Source organism: Struthio camelus, chromosome 10 (assembly GCF_040807025.1).
Source record: "Struthio camelus isolate bStrCam1 chromosome 10, bStrCam1.hap1, whole genome shotgun sequence".
NCBI lineage: Eukaryota > Metazoa > Chordata > Aves > Struthioniformes > Struthionidae > Struthio > Struthio camelus.
In genome coordinates, this window is record NC_090951.1 from 267640 (window position 1) to 280238 (window position 12599).

The 12599-nt window shown below is 41.1% G+C and overlaps 1 protein-coding gene across 6 annotated transcripts in view; it reads right to left on the reverse strand.

The window, feature by feature from the left end:
- Positions 1 to 12599, reverse strand: part of ADAT1 (adenosine deaminase tRNA specific 1) — a 35955-nt gene that overhangs the window by 6330 nt on the left and 17026 nt on the right. For 2 of the 6 annotated variants that reach the window (XR_011143319.1, XR_695880.2), the window contains exons 8-9: positions 12342 to 12428; positions 6546 to 6690 (exon numbers count right to left, since the gene is read on the reverse strand). Coding sequence is in view for 2 of the 6 variants with exons in the window: in XM_009686972.2 (XP_009685267.2) it covers positions 4179 to 4311; positions 12342 to 12428 (220 nt within the window). In the remaining 4 variants the exon portion in view is untranslated. Of the gene's footprint in view, positions 1 to 154; positions 4312 to 6545; positions 6691 to 12341; positions 12429 to 12599 lie in introns of those variants that run through there. The other 4 variants (XR_011143320.1, XM_068956177.1, XR_695879.2 and 1 more) reach the window with 3 other exon arrangements.

Here is a 12599-nt window from a genome sequence, read left to right on the forward strand (position 1 = left end):
AGGCAAGATGAAATTTTATTCCCAATGGCATGGCTGAAATGACTTTTGGAATTCCCTTCATTAGCCCCTGAAAAACCAGTAATTACTGCTAAACTGTTTCACTAGTTTAGATTTGGCAGCCCAGATACACAAGTCAGTCCAGAGAACGCACGTATAAAGATTCTACAGCAATAACTTTATTTTGCATCTGCAGATACAAACAAAACAGAGCAAGAGATTTTCTTCTGAACTGCCCCCTTCTGCACAGTCAGTCTTGCAAAATGATTAAAAGCAACTTGTCTAGTTCATCTGGTGCCCATACGATCACATCTTTACTTTCTGTTAACTCTTCAAGAGCAGGAAGGCATTTCATTTTATACACTGAACAAAGATATGGAGTAAATACAAAACCATTCCTACAGTAATGCTTCTACATCCCCTACTTTGAAGGTAACCCAAATATCATCTCCTGCATAAATAAGCCAATACTACCTGAATGTAGACACGGTCTTTCCTCAAAAACTGTGTCGCTTCTGGCTGTATATCAGTGCTGCCACAAGCCCCACATAATGACAGTTTCAGATATTCAGGATGGTTATGCTTTGAGGGGAAAAACCGTTAAGCATTTTCGACTGCATTTGGTTCCCAGTGTTACTGTAACGCCTTTCTTTCCTCCTTGCCAACAGCAGCTTCTCAGGAGTACCTCACTCTTCATTTTCATGCTTATACCTCAAACATCGTCTCCAGGTGTGTTTTCATAACTCCCTGATAGTTTGTCCCCACCAAAAGGATGCCTAACTCCTCCCCTTTCTGCTCTCAGCAACGCGGGCCTGGTTCTTCCTTTGCTCTAGCGCTTACTGGGCGAAGAGCTTTTCTCTAAGAGTTAAATCAGCAATCTTGTTTTGGGGTAATAGTTTGATTTTTCTGCAAGGAGCAGTAATTTGAATTGTCTTCAAATTACTTTGAATCTCTTGAGATCAATAAGCACTCAGGCCAGCATGAAGTGAGCAGTGGAAGCATGATGCCAAGATCAGAACCTTGCTCTTTCAGAGGTGGTGGGGGTGAGAGCATGTTGTCTCCTGAAACTGCAGCCTCAAACTCAAACTGTTGATTGTTTACTTCTGGACCTGGACAAAACTGGACCTGTTTCTATGCTCTGGTTGTGACTTCCTTAAAGACAAGGAGGCTGTCTGCCCTGCCTTCTTCCTATGATTGAGAATGGAATGGTTTCTCTAGCAGCGAAGCTGCTAAAGGCAATTCAAATTAAGGATTACAGTTTTCTTTGTTCTGGCAAACAGGGACCATTGGTGCCCATACTAGTTTGGGAAAGTCAAAGACCTAGCTGGGTAATACAGGTATGCTCTACAGAGCAATTTACACATGCCTGGGGAATCCTTGTGTCCTCATCTGCTTTGCTGTTCCCAGTGACAACTGTTCGGTTGTCCCCATGAACCATAAACTGCGGACGCTTCACTCCCCAACCAGCTCTCTTGTGGCATGGTCTCTGCATTCTGATGTCCTCCCCACACCTTATCCATCTCTGTTTTTCAGCATGTGAGCTATTCCAGGATGGAAGAGCAAAGTCATACAAGCTTGGAACACATCGAGTGCTGCATTCCAGGAGCCATTCTTACAAAGATCTACAGACAATGACAGAAGTTTAGTTTGCTACCTCTTCCAAAAGCAGAGGTTACCTCTGCATCTTTCTGTTCTGATTTTCAGAGCTGTTTCTCAGTACTGGCTACAGCATTTCCTGATATTTTGGAATTAATCAGATGCAGCATTAAACACTGCTACTTTCAATCTCAGAAATGCTAACAAATAAGATCCTGCAAGCTTAGCAAATGAGTCTTTCAAATGCTGCTTTAACTCCTTCCCTCTCTTTGTGTATTCATTGACTGATTCCAGGCTAAAATATGTCCTCAACTCTACCCAAAGTGTGAGCTTAGTATTAGCATTCAGCATCTCTAAAGCTGCTTTTAAATCTGACAAGCAGCAGAAAGCAGCAGTCTACAGTTGATGAGTATTTTACAAATGCACAGGAAAATCTTATCAGAAACAATGTCTCTTAACAGCCAGGTTCAAATGTTAGGAAAGTCTTGAAAATTTACATAATCTAACTGCTCATCTGAAAACTAGTCCAATGCCAAGACTACAGAACAACTAGTCTTATGTAGTAACCCGTGTTAATATTGCAGCTGGATAGGAAATGGGAACAATCCAGTCTGGTCTGCAGGTTCCCTACAGACCTTGTTGATGATTAACAAAGGAAAACTAAGTATGTTCACGTATGGTTTCTGCAAGATTTCAAGGAAGGACAGAGGTAACTTCAGGAGCCTGGAAACTTACTGGTTAGCTCTATAGCTATGCTGCCACAAGACTCTGCCCTTGGAGTGCTATTTCCTCAGTTTCGGTAACTGCTAAACATTTCTGTCAGTTGCTTTTCTGCAGTTTACTTGGTAACCCATCTGCAATGGCATCTGGCCTGACTTCCAGCTTATGACAACTCAGGCAAGTCATCATTCTCCATATTCCCCTCCCCTCCACATACGCGCACACGGAATGTCTGCTCCTTCCCCAAGTGAACTGGTCTTTCTGGATGTCAGTGCTGGATTTGAGTGGACAGGCTTACACACAGAGAATTGAAGTCCTTTGTTATTCCTGCAACCTTATCTCCTCTTATTTGAAAAGTCAACCCAAGTGTGAAGCAAAAGGATTTGTGGTAACCAATTCTCAGACTGCAATCTGATCTCTTCTCCTACCACCTGTCCAGTCCCATATGCAGCTCAGTAGATGCACTGTAAAGGTTGTTACGAGAATGACCATGCCCATTTTTCAAAAACAAAACAGTAGTGAAATACCAAAAAGAACAGAAAGCTCAAATCACTAAAGAACAGAAAGCTCAAATCACTAAAGAACAGAAAGCTCAAATCACTAAAGAACAGAAAGCTCAAATCACTAAAGAACAGAAAGCTCAAATCACTAAGGAATTCTTAAATTCCGAGGCATCCACTTCTTTCGTCCTCCCATTGCTTCGCCCAGGTATTTTGTGAATATTAGGTTACAATAGCACAAGCACAAAAATGTACTCACTATCATGAGAGGGAATGTACTCACTAGCAATTACATGGTCCTGAAATTGGTCTCAGAAGGCAGTAACTGGGACAGGAAGTGGAAGGAGCATCACGCGCTGCTTCTCCCCATCTAGCAGTTTTGGACTGTTTTGCCATGCAGATGCTGCAATGAAGCACAAAGGCAAAGACTGCCAAGGACTATTTCCAGGCCTCCAAAAGCATCTCCACCTTTGCCAGGCTATTAATGAACACTTGCCAGGAAACAGTGAGGTAAATGGCTAAGACATCCCTGCTTTTCATTATCATTTATCACTGGGGAAAAACTAGTTCCTGAAGCACTGAAAAGTAGGTAAACATTTGCCTGTAATATTACAGGATTGAACCAAATAATTCAGGAGGTTTCTTTCCCATCCACAGAAGCACAGCAGTTAAAGGGGTATCTGGCAAAGTCCTGAAAATAAGAGAGAGACGCAGTGCATGCTATAAGCTTTACTGTTTGATGTAGTCTTCCCAACACTCTTTTGCTTCTCTTTGGCTACTTTTAGAAATAGACACTTACATGAAGGACTCCCAGAAAAACTACCTTTGAAAAGAACTAGTATTTCCAGTTATAGGGGCAATGGGACTAGAGGGAACAAAATTTTTCTAGGCACCAAGCAAAGCGAGAGCCAAGAGTTACAAAAGTATTACTGACTATACATTAGGGTTGTCCCAGCAACACAAAATCAACCATAATGTTATGAAGAGTTCGGCACTGGAGTTCTACAGTTACGGACTTTCTTCCGCAGCAATTTCAGCTGACATTACTCTCATTGCAGTGGACTATAGGTGATACATCATGTTCTCAGATAAGAGAGGCTGGAACACCACTGCTTCCTTCCTGGTGGTGACACATTGCTTTTTGCAGCTCAGAATTTTAAGTCTGCAATGATTCTTTTCCATATCTCACAAAAAAGGGGGCTTCAAATCAAACCAAAATAAGGGCTTCTTTAAACTGCTTTCCTTTTCACTCGTATCTCCTTAAGGCATAGAAACTAGAGTACGTCTTTTCCTGGCTCTTGAAGTGCAGAGGTATCTGCTGTGCACCAGAGCTTATTGCTGGATTTACACAGTCTCATTTATTTTTCACGTGAAGTGCAGGTATTCCTTAGCATTCTTGACCCAACCCTGCAGGGCTTGGCTACGCAGCACTTCCCAGGCTTCTTGATAATTTAATGCAGCTTCCTTGTAGTCGCAATAGGTTTCTAGAGTCTTCATCCTGACACAAAATACACAACAATGAACAAATTTCTATTATCCTACTGGATGCAAATGTCACAAAATTAAAAAAAAAAAAAATCAAATGCATTTCATAACATGCTGATGCATGCATGACGTTCCACGAGCTCTTCTGTGCTACTAAGTAAAACCCTCCTACACTTCTAAGGAAACTGAAGAGGTCCAGGTCCTAAAGGAGTTAGTGTTTCTTGACGTTGTCAGCAGTCTTTATAAAAGAAGGAAATAAAACACAACTCTTCTGCCATGCTTCATGCACAGTTCTCAGCAATAGAAGTGATAACGTCTGACTTTGTGACAACAGGTTACAGAACACTTCCATGATAGCAACAAATGTAGAAGCAAAGCAGAAAAGGTGGCGAGAGAGGAGTGCTTTGAATTGGGTGGAAGCGGCTTTGTCTCACTAGAACGGATATGATCGTTGGCCAGAGGGGAAGGGGCCAGTGAGGAAGAGGACAGTTTTTCTTTTCCAACACAAAATAAATGGGAAGTGTGACAGAAAGAAACAGGAGGCAAGGATAAAATATTTTTATCTTCTCCCTGAAGCATGAGAGACTCAGCAGTTTCTGTGATCTGCTCTCCTTCTTTACGCAGCACCTGCTCCCCACAATCTCAGTGGAACCACTGGACACTCTGCTGAGTGCATTATACCAGTTTTATAAAATAGGGAAATTCAAGTAAAGATTATCACTGAAACACGAGAAAGAGAGAGGACAAGGAATGCCAAAACAATTTCATCAAGACTTTGTTCCTCTCCTTGCTGTCCTTTCCCATCCTTTCTTTTCCCTCTTCCAATCAGTCTGTCAGCCACAGGAAACACGTAATGTTTATACACTTGACCCAATAGGAGCAGATGAACACGGGCCAAAAACAAGAAAGAGGAAGAGCTGAAGTATTTCAGGGTCCCTAATCTAAACAGCCTGAGAACCACTGCACAAAGTTCCAGAGCAGACTTTTATGCCTAAAGGCAGCCCTGCTCCCCAGCCTCCCCCCTCAAACAAAAGCAAAAAAAGCAAAAAAGCAAAACCACCACAAGGATTTCAGAAGGGAAATCCAGATGCTGAGAAGGCCGATGCTTAGACACGGCAGACCATCACAAGCTGTATTTCGTACATTCATCATTCCATTATCAATGTATTTCTAGAACACTGTGACTTGCATAGCAAGCCATGAGATGTTATCCATCCTGCAGACCTTAACCTCAGAAAGCACAGGAGGAAAGAACCTGTCCACTCCACTGCAGTACATAGAGAGATATATAGTCTTACAAACCTGCCTGCCCTCTTGTCACAGCTAATCCATTTTGCTTTCTTTATCGTTCTTTCACACAAATTAAGCTCTGAAACTAACCATTGCTCAGAAAAGTTCCATGGAAGGGCCCACTGCAACTCTCCCCCACCTGCTCAGTGTATCAGTCACAGAATCACATCATCAATGGTGGATCAAGCATCCTTGAAGAGGCAGAAGACCAGCAAATGTCTGCCTATGCAGCATTCAGGAAACAGCACAGTTCCAAGAAGGGTTGTGGGCCCAACCAGCTCCCTCAAATCTCTGTAATACAGGCAAGCTGTTCCTCTCCCAGGTATTCCAACATGCACCTCTGAGACACAGTACAAGCCATCAACTCCTCCTCCTCCACATCAAGACCATTCCTTGTGGAACAAGAGGCATGATGTGGATGAAGACCTATTTATCCTGTGGGAAGAAATTATCTTGTGCTAGCATCCTTCTTGCACTTAAGACACTTCTGACAAGTTTATTTAAGACTTTGACCTAGCCCTTCTTCACTATAAGTATATTTAATGATGTATATTTGTCCTTTATTATAGAACAGCTAATATCAGATGCTGTTAACATATTCAAAAAACAGCAAATTTTATTTATTAGATCACCTGGGAGACAGTCCAAGCTCAAAAAGGAACCATTCAACACAGATAAAATTTTAGACTAGCGTTAAAGGTGAAGCAGCTTTTTTTCCTAGGGGAATGTTCTTCCTTGGATCTGCTGTAGATACAGGCATATGTGTGTGTTCTCTTTGCCACTGAGCCAAGAAAAGGACTCTGATCCTTAACGGCTCTTCATTTCATCCTTGCTAAACTTTGCTCTTTTTCCTGACTCTATTGGTAAAGCAACGGCTCTTCAATTCATATCCGGCAGCCTGACCCAGTTTAACTAAAACACATATGGATGTCTCTAACCTAGATTATTCCGACATACCTCAGTTAGGGAACTGCTACAGCAAACAGTAGAGGAATACATTTCTAGCAGGAAACCAGGATGGACCATTCAGCAGCAGCTACAAGAGCACACGTGACTGCAGCCTTTTAGGAGTCGCTGCATTTTAAAAAGCTTCTTCACGGAACTGCCAAAATCAAACAGATTTATTTAATTCACGTTTATTTAATTCTCTGCCTTGGGCTTCAGAGAAATATTCAGTACAGACACACGAAAAACGCTTTCAAATTCAAAGTATGTTACATCTGTCTAAAAAAACCTCATGTGATTCAATTATATCTCAGCTTTGGTTGTGCTATTAAGTCTCTCCGCATCCGCAATGAAAAATCTGTGTTTCTTTGTTTTTTGTCAGAAGTGAACACTTGTCTGCTGCCCCAGGCAAAGCCCAGTGCAATCCTAAGGTCTCCAGCCTATCCAAGTATGCCGGTCTACGTTCCTTTTATGTCTCCCTTTACTATTTCTGCCTTGCCCCTACCTCACTGCATAAGAGGGGTCGGGTGGTTCTGATGGTTACGTGCCAGAGAGGCGATCCACAGATGCAAAATTCCATTCTTAAAGATATCACCATTCATGGAAAAAAAGCATTATATAAATCACCATTACACTTGAAAAGATTCATGTGTTCAGCCGCATGCAAGACAGAAAAGAAATGATTCTTTCCACAAGCATGGCAGTCTGTGCAGAAAAGCAATATACTGCTGCATGCGGATTCCACGCTTTCTTCAGAGCAACAGACAAACCCCATTTTAACCTCATTTTCAGTTTCAAACTTTTACATTCAACTCATTATGCACATTTGAGATTGCAGACACATTGCATGTGAAAAAATGTTGACGGAATCGCAAGGCATTTGACCAAAAACTATTCTTACACAAAAATTAATGAATCACATGTAAGAGGACAAAAGCATACAGCTCATCGATATATAAAAATCGGCAGCAAATCCCTAACGTTAGGGGCCAGGAAACCATACTCAGCCCAATTCTACTAGTACCTTCATCAATGCTTCAGATAAAACTTGTCATACATATTTCAGTGGAACTCACTCACAGAGTTAGCCCACGTTGTGACATGTTCTTTATCTTCTTAACAACCGGTGTCTCTTGCAAACTTTGTCTGCAGCGCCTGCATTTTAACACTAACGTAAGGTTATGCACAATGGAACAAAACCTGAAGCCAAGGCAGTGCTGCTGAGTGTGAACAGCTAATTTACTGTTCTTGAATTACTACAATCCTGTCATGCATTCAGGGAAAGAGTGGGCACAGGAAATGAAGAACTGAAAGCACCTCTTTCTACAGCATTTGGGAGATTGCTACTGCATTGTTGTGGCTAGCTTTGGAGTCCAGGTTTTCAAAACATTATTGAAAAACTGGAAAACAAGCTTTGGGGCTTCAGGAAAATGCCTTCTGAGATGTGGAAAAATGAGTCACACAGAGGAAAAAATGTAGAAGCTCACCGTAGTAATTAAAAAAGATCAAGTCTTGAGAGGATTAGATGCATGTATCTTCATGGGGCAGAAAATACTACTTAATAAAAAAGCTCTGAAATTTGGCAAAGGTCTAACAAGGATCTGTGACCTGCAGTAAAGAAAAGACTTTCTTAGTTAGATCAGAGGATCTGACTATCCCTCAGGCCTTAAAAATCTCTGCAGTAGCAGGATCATCTCAGAAATTGTTTAGTGTACAAACTTCAGAAAGGAACAAAATTTTAAAAGGGATTAGAAAATTACAATAAGATTTATTAAAAAAAAATTTTAATTGCCTTTTTTTTTTTTTTCTGGTTCATCACAGTAGTAACAATGAAGTTGCAGCCCTTCCAAGACAGTTTACTGCATGATTTGTATAGCATATAGCACACTTAAAGTACAGGAGCACGTTATTTTAGGAAGAAATTATAATCCAGAACTCAGATACTTTTGTCCCGTGAAAGAGAAAAGAGAAATCCTGTTTAAGTTAAACCACCATAATTCTACACATGCTGCCAATAAATCATTTCATGTAAGCTACAGACTCTCTGATCTAGCAGAAAAGGCCTAGCAAGTTCATAATAAGAGGCCAGAAGATGAAGCCAAAACATTCAGATTGGAAAGAAGGGACATATTTTTAAGAATATGGAGGATTGATTATTGCAAGAATTTACATAAGGACATGGTAGATCATCCATCAGTTGAAGCCCTGCATCAAGATTCAACATCTAAGAGATAACAGTCTAACTCAAGCAGGAGCAACAGATGATGTGCAGCAATTACTGGATGACGTTCATACTAGAGACTATACCATACGGCAGATAAAGTTGTTTCACTGACAGTTTATAAATGCATCCAGCTCAACTATGTCATCAGCCTGGTTACCTGCAATGTTTTCAAAACACTAATAAGCGAGGCTGCAAACAAATGTATTTGCTTCTCTGAAGCAGTTCGTTCTCTAACAGTAAAACCTTCCCATGACAGTCTTCGATTTGACTATCCCACAGAGGTATGCTAAGCAGGCTGCCATTTCCACACAGTCATCCACAATCACTCCAGCAGGAAACATCTAGCTGTCACCTGGAGAAAGCCTTTTGTTTGTAAAAACGAACACAGGCAAAATTCTTAAAGGTGAAAACCAAGAGAAAGTTCTATGCTTTAGTCTCGATATTTAAAGTCATCTAAAAGCCCTTGTATTCTTAACCGCCTGTCTGTCAACAACATGGGCACACGCTCCCCTGTACAACAGCCCATCCCCTTCCATTAGGTGCCACTGGAACTGGAATCACCGATTATGCAGACTGAATGGGAAGGAGGAAGAAAGCGCAATCTTAATTGCGATGGCTCCTGACTACAGCTCAAGAGAAAAGAGGAGAGGATCAGTCATCCATGTAACAAGCCTGGCAAGAAACTCAGGCCGGGTTTACATTACAAAGTCTCATTTATACTCAGACAGAGAGATGGGCAGCCAGCCAAACCTTGCATAAAAAGCAATGCCAGCTGACTCTACCGAGTGGATGCCGCTATATGACAAAAGAAGGCTTTTATTTCCTTATGCAATGGACAAGGCACGGCTCTACCAGCAGGTAAAATACCCAACAAAGCAAAATAAAACCTCCTTTGCCATTATTTCCACTAAACATTGTGCAAAGAACATTAATACAGGGGGTTTTATGTAACAATTGAGCCTAGCAATGGTGTAACACTAGCCCTTGACACAGGTCAAAAGTTTGCCATCATTCCAGTGACAGCAAGCACAGAAAACATGAAATTGATGCAGAAAATGAGAGGTAGCCAGTAAACGGATCTGAATGAGGTAGCAGATTGGCTGCAGTAACAGATAAGGATGGATTGATGTACTAGTAATTTCAAAATACTCTCTCTTTTGTTTAGTGTTAGTAGGTAAGAAGTTTTTTATATATGTGTGTGTGTGTATACACACACACACACATATATATGAGTAACTGGCAACATTTTAGATAATCTAGCTAGAGGTACAATCCAGGATTTAAGTAAGGCACTAAAGATGGAGTTCTTAAAGATTATCAGAATGGAAGAAAGAAAGTGGGACCGCACAACAGAACGTTATCTGGTTCCTGATGAAGAAGCAGATTAAGCCAACCAAAAATCTCCTCCTTTTTATTGTTGTAGTTGAAACCTAATAAATCAAGTCTTGAAAAATGCAACTACTAAATGTTATTATGCTTAGCCTCTTAGAGGCTTTGCATTTGTTATTATGCTTTGCCTCTCCAGAAAGACAGCATCAACGTTCTGCCCCAACAGGCTCTCAACCTGTTCCAATTTAACAGTGCCTGCACTGATCCTACAGAAAGAGGTGAAGAAGAAAAGAGAAAGAGAGAAAGGAAGGCACAAAAAGCAGGAGAAGCTAGACTATGCAAAGGAGACAAGAAAACAGAACTTCATAATCACTATATTAGTTTCGCATAAAGCTCTAACTGGTTCCTGTAGCCTGTGTCTGACAGTGCACAAGAGTAGATGAAGGAAAGGCTAAGCAAAGAGTGATCCTTGTCCTTGATATACAGCAAATTGAAAAGGACTATGGATTAAGATTGCATTGATGGAGCAGAAAGGACTGGAGACAACGGACCAAAAAGTGGACCAGAAAAGGCAGGGCAGGGGCTTACAGGTAAAGAGGGAAGAGGAAGCGGGCTGATAGCATAGCACTGAAGCCACCCCTTTGTGGGAAGAGATATCGAGATACACTTGAGTGAAAATAAAAGAAAAAAATGGGCAAGAATTAAACACATGGGAGTTTAGAGGAAAGAATATGAGGGTGTGGAAGCTCTTATCTAAAGTCCACTCAAATTCAGACTACATAAAACAAAGAAAACATCAGAATACTTTCTAGAAAGGGAAAGGGAAGAAGGAGGAAACAGCAATACAAAAAGATTTGCTATTTTGCTTTTTAATCGAGGAGTAGGAAGAAGGAAGGCTTCAAAAGGAAAGCAGCTGGACAGGCTGACTGGTGTATACCTCTACAATATAAACTGAGTTTGCGCAGCCTAAAAACGATGCCACATCTGTGAGTCAGCTGGACTTTGTCAGGAGAAACCCTGAGAGAAAAATGGTAAAGGACAAAAAAGTCAAAGGAAATTACAAAGCCGCTGCAATCTAGAAAAGGCCTGAGGTGAAGTGACTTTACGTAAGCAGCACATGACTAGCACAACGAGTCACCTACCCAACAATGCACCAGTTCATGCTCTGAGGAAATCAGGGTAGCTAAATAAGTGAGGAGCAACTCTCACCTCAAAGAGGCTAATAATTTTATATTTAAAACAGAATTAAGGAGAAAGTATACCTCTGTATATACACTGAAGAAGATGCCAGTTATGAGGCATTTCATACATACACTGAAGAAGATAACTGGAATCCTTAACCCACAAAACATAAAAGCAAGCACGATCTATTGATTAAAGACTCAGGGTGCCCTTGGCCGAGTTCACCTCATCTGGGGGCTTGGTGCCACTGAAAGGCAGAGATGGCCTATCTCCCCTGCTTCCAGCCACACATACCTCCTACTTTTTTTGCATGGGTTCTATTACTTGTTTTAGTTTCCATGAACAAATTCCCCTCATTAATCTAGCAGAAATCAGAGAAGACAAGGAAATTGTTTTCTGCCATATTAGCTAGTTGAACTGGCAACGTGGCGTTGGAGAAGCACTACTGATACAAAGGAGGAGCGATGGGAGTGGTAGGACCATATGGCCCCATCAGCAACTGCAACCAATTAAATCAGCTTGACATCTGGTCTAATCATGTCCCAGAGCTGGCAAAGTTACAGCTGAAAATAAGACTAAAACAAGAAAAGCCTTCCGAAACAATGGATTTGGAACCTTCTACATCACTTGGAATCCCTAAGCCAAAGTTAGGGATCTATTTCTGCATGCATGAAACTATGCCCTGCCCTACTGTGCACCAGAAGTAGGGCAAGGGAAGGACAAGGCTCCATGACTAGGAACATAATTTACCCTTTTCTAAAGAAGTGAGCCTTTAGATCAGATCAGCTGTCCCAAACTCTTACCTTAACTCCAAATTAAGAAACCACCTGTGATTTCTTCTGTCTCTCATGAATATATGAGATGCCCTGGCTACTTCTCCAAGGAGGTGACTAAAAAGACCCCAAAAAGATTATTCCTAACCCATCAAGCACAAATCATATTCTTCAAGTGTCAAATTTTAACAATGGGTTTATCAAAAGCAACACTCATGAGAAGATTCTGGTATCATCATAGTACACTTGGGATTCATGAAGATAAATCCACTTTTCTAGCTATAAAGAAAACAACTTTACCTGAGAGTATCTGGCAGATTCTCTTGCGAAATACTTGACACCAGCTTTTGGAATGTATGGAAGAGCTCTACTTTACAGATCTTGGATCTGATGGAAACAAGAAATTAGAAATTCAAATTAGACTCCTCAGAGTAAATAAAACAGTATTTCTGAAATAGATCTGTCACATCAGGCCTAGAGCCACGACTGATCACTTGATACTGTCCTCTCTAATAAAGTTTGGCCTGGGAAATTCTTAAAACTAACCAAATCCCAGAG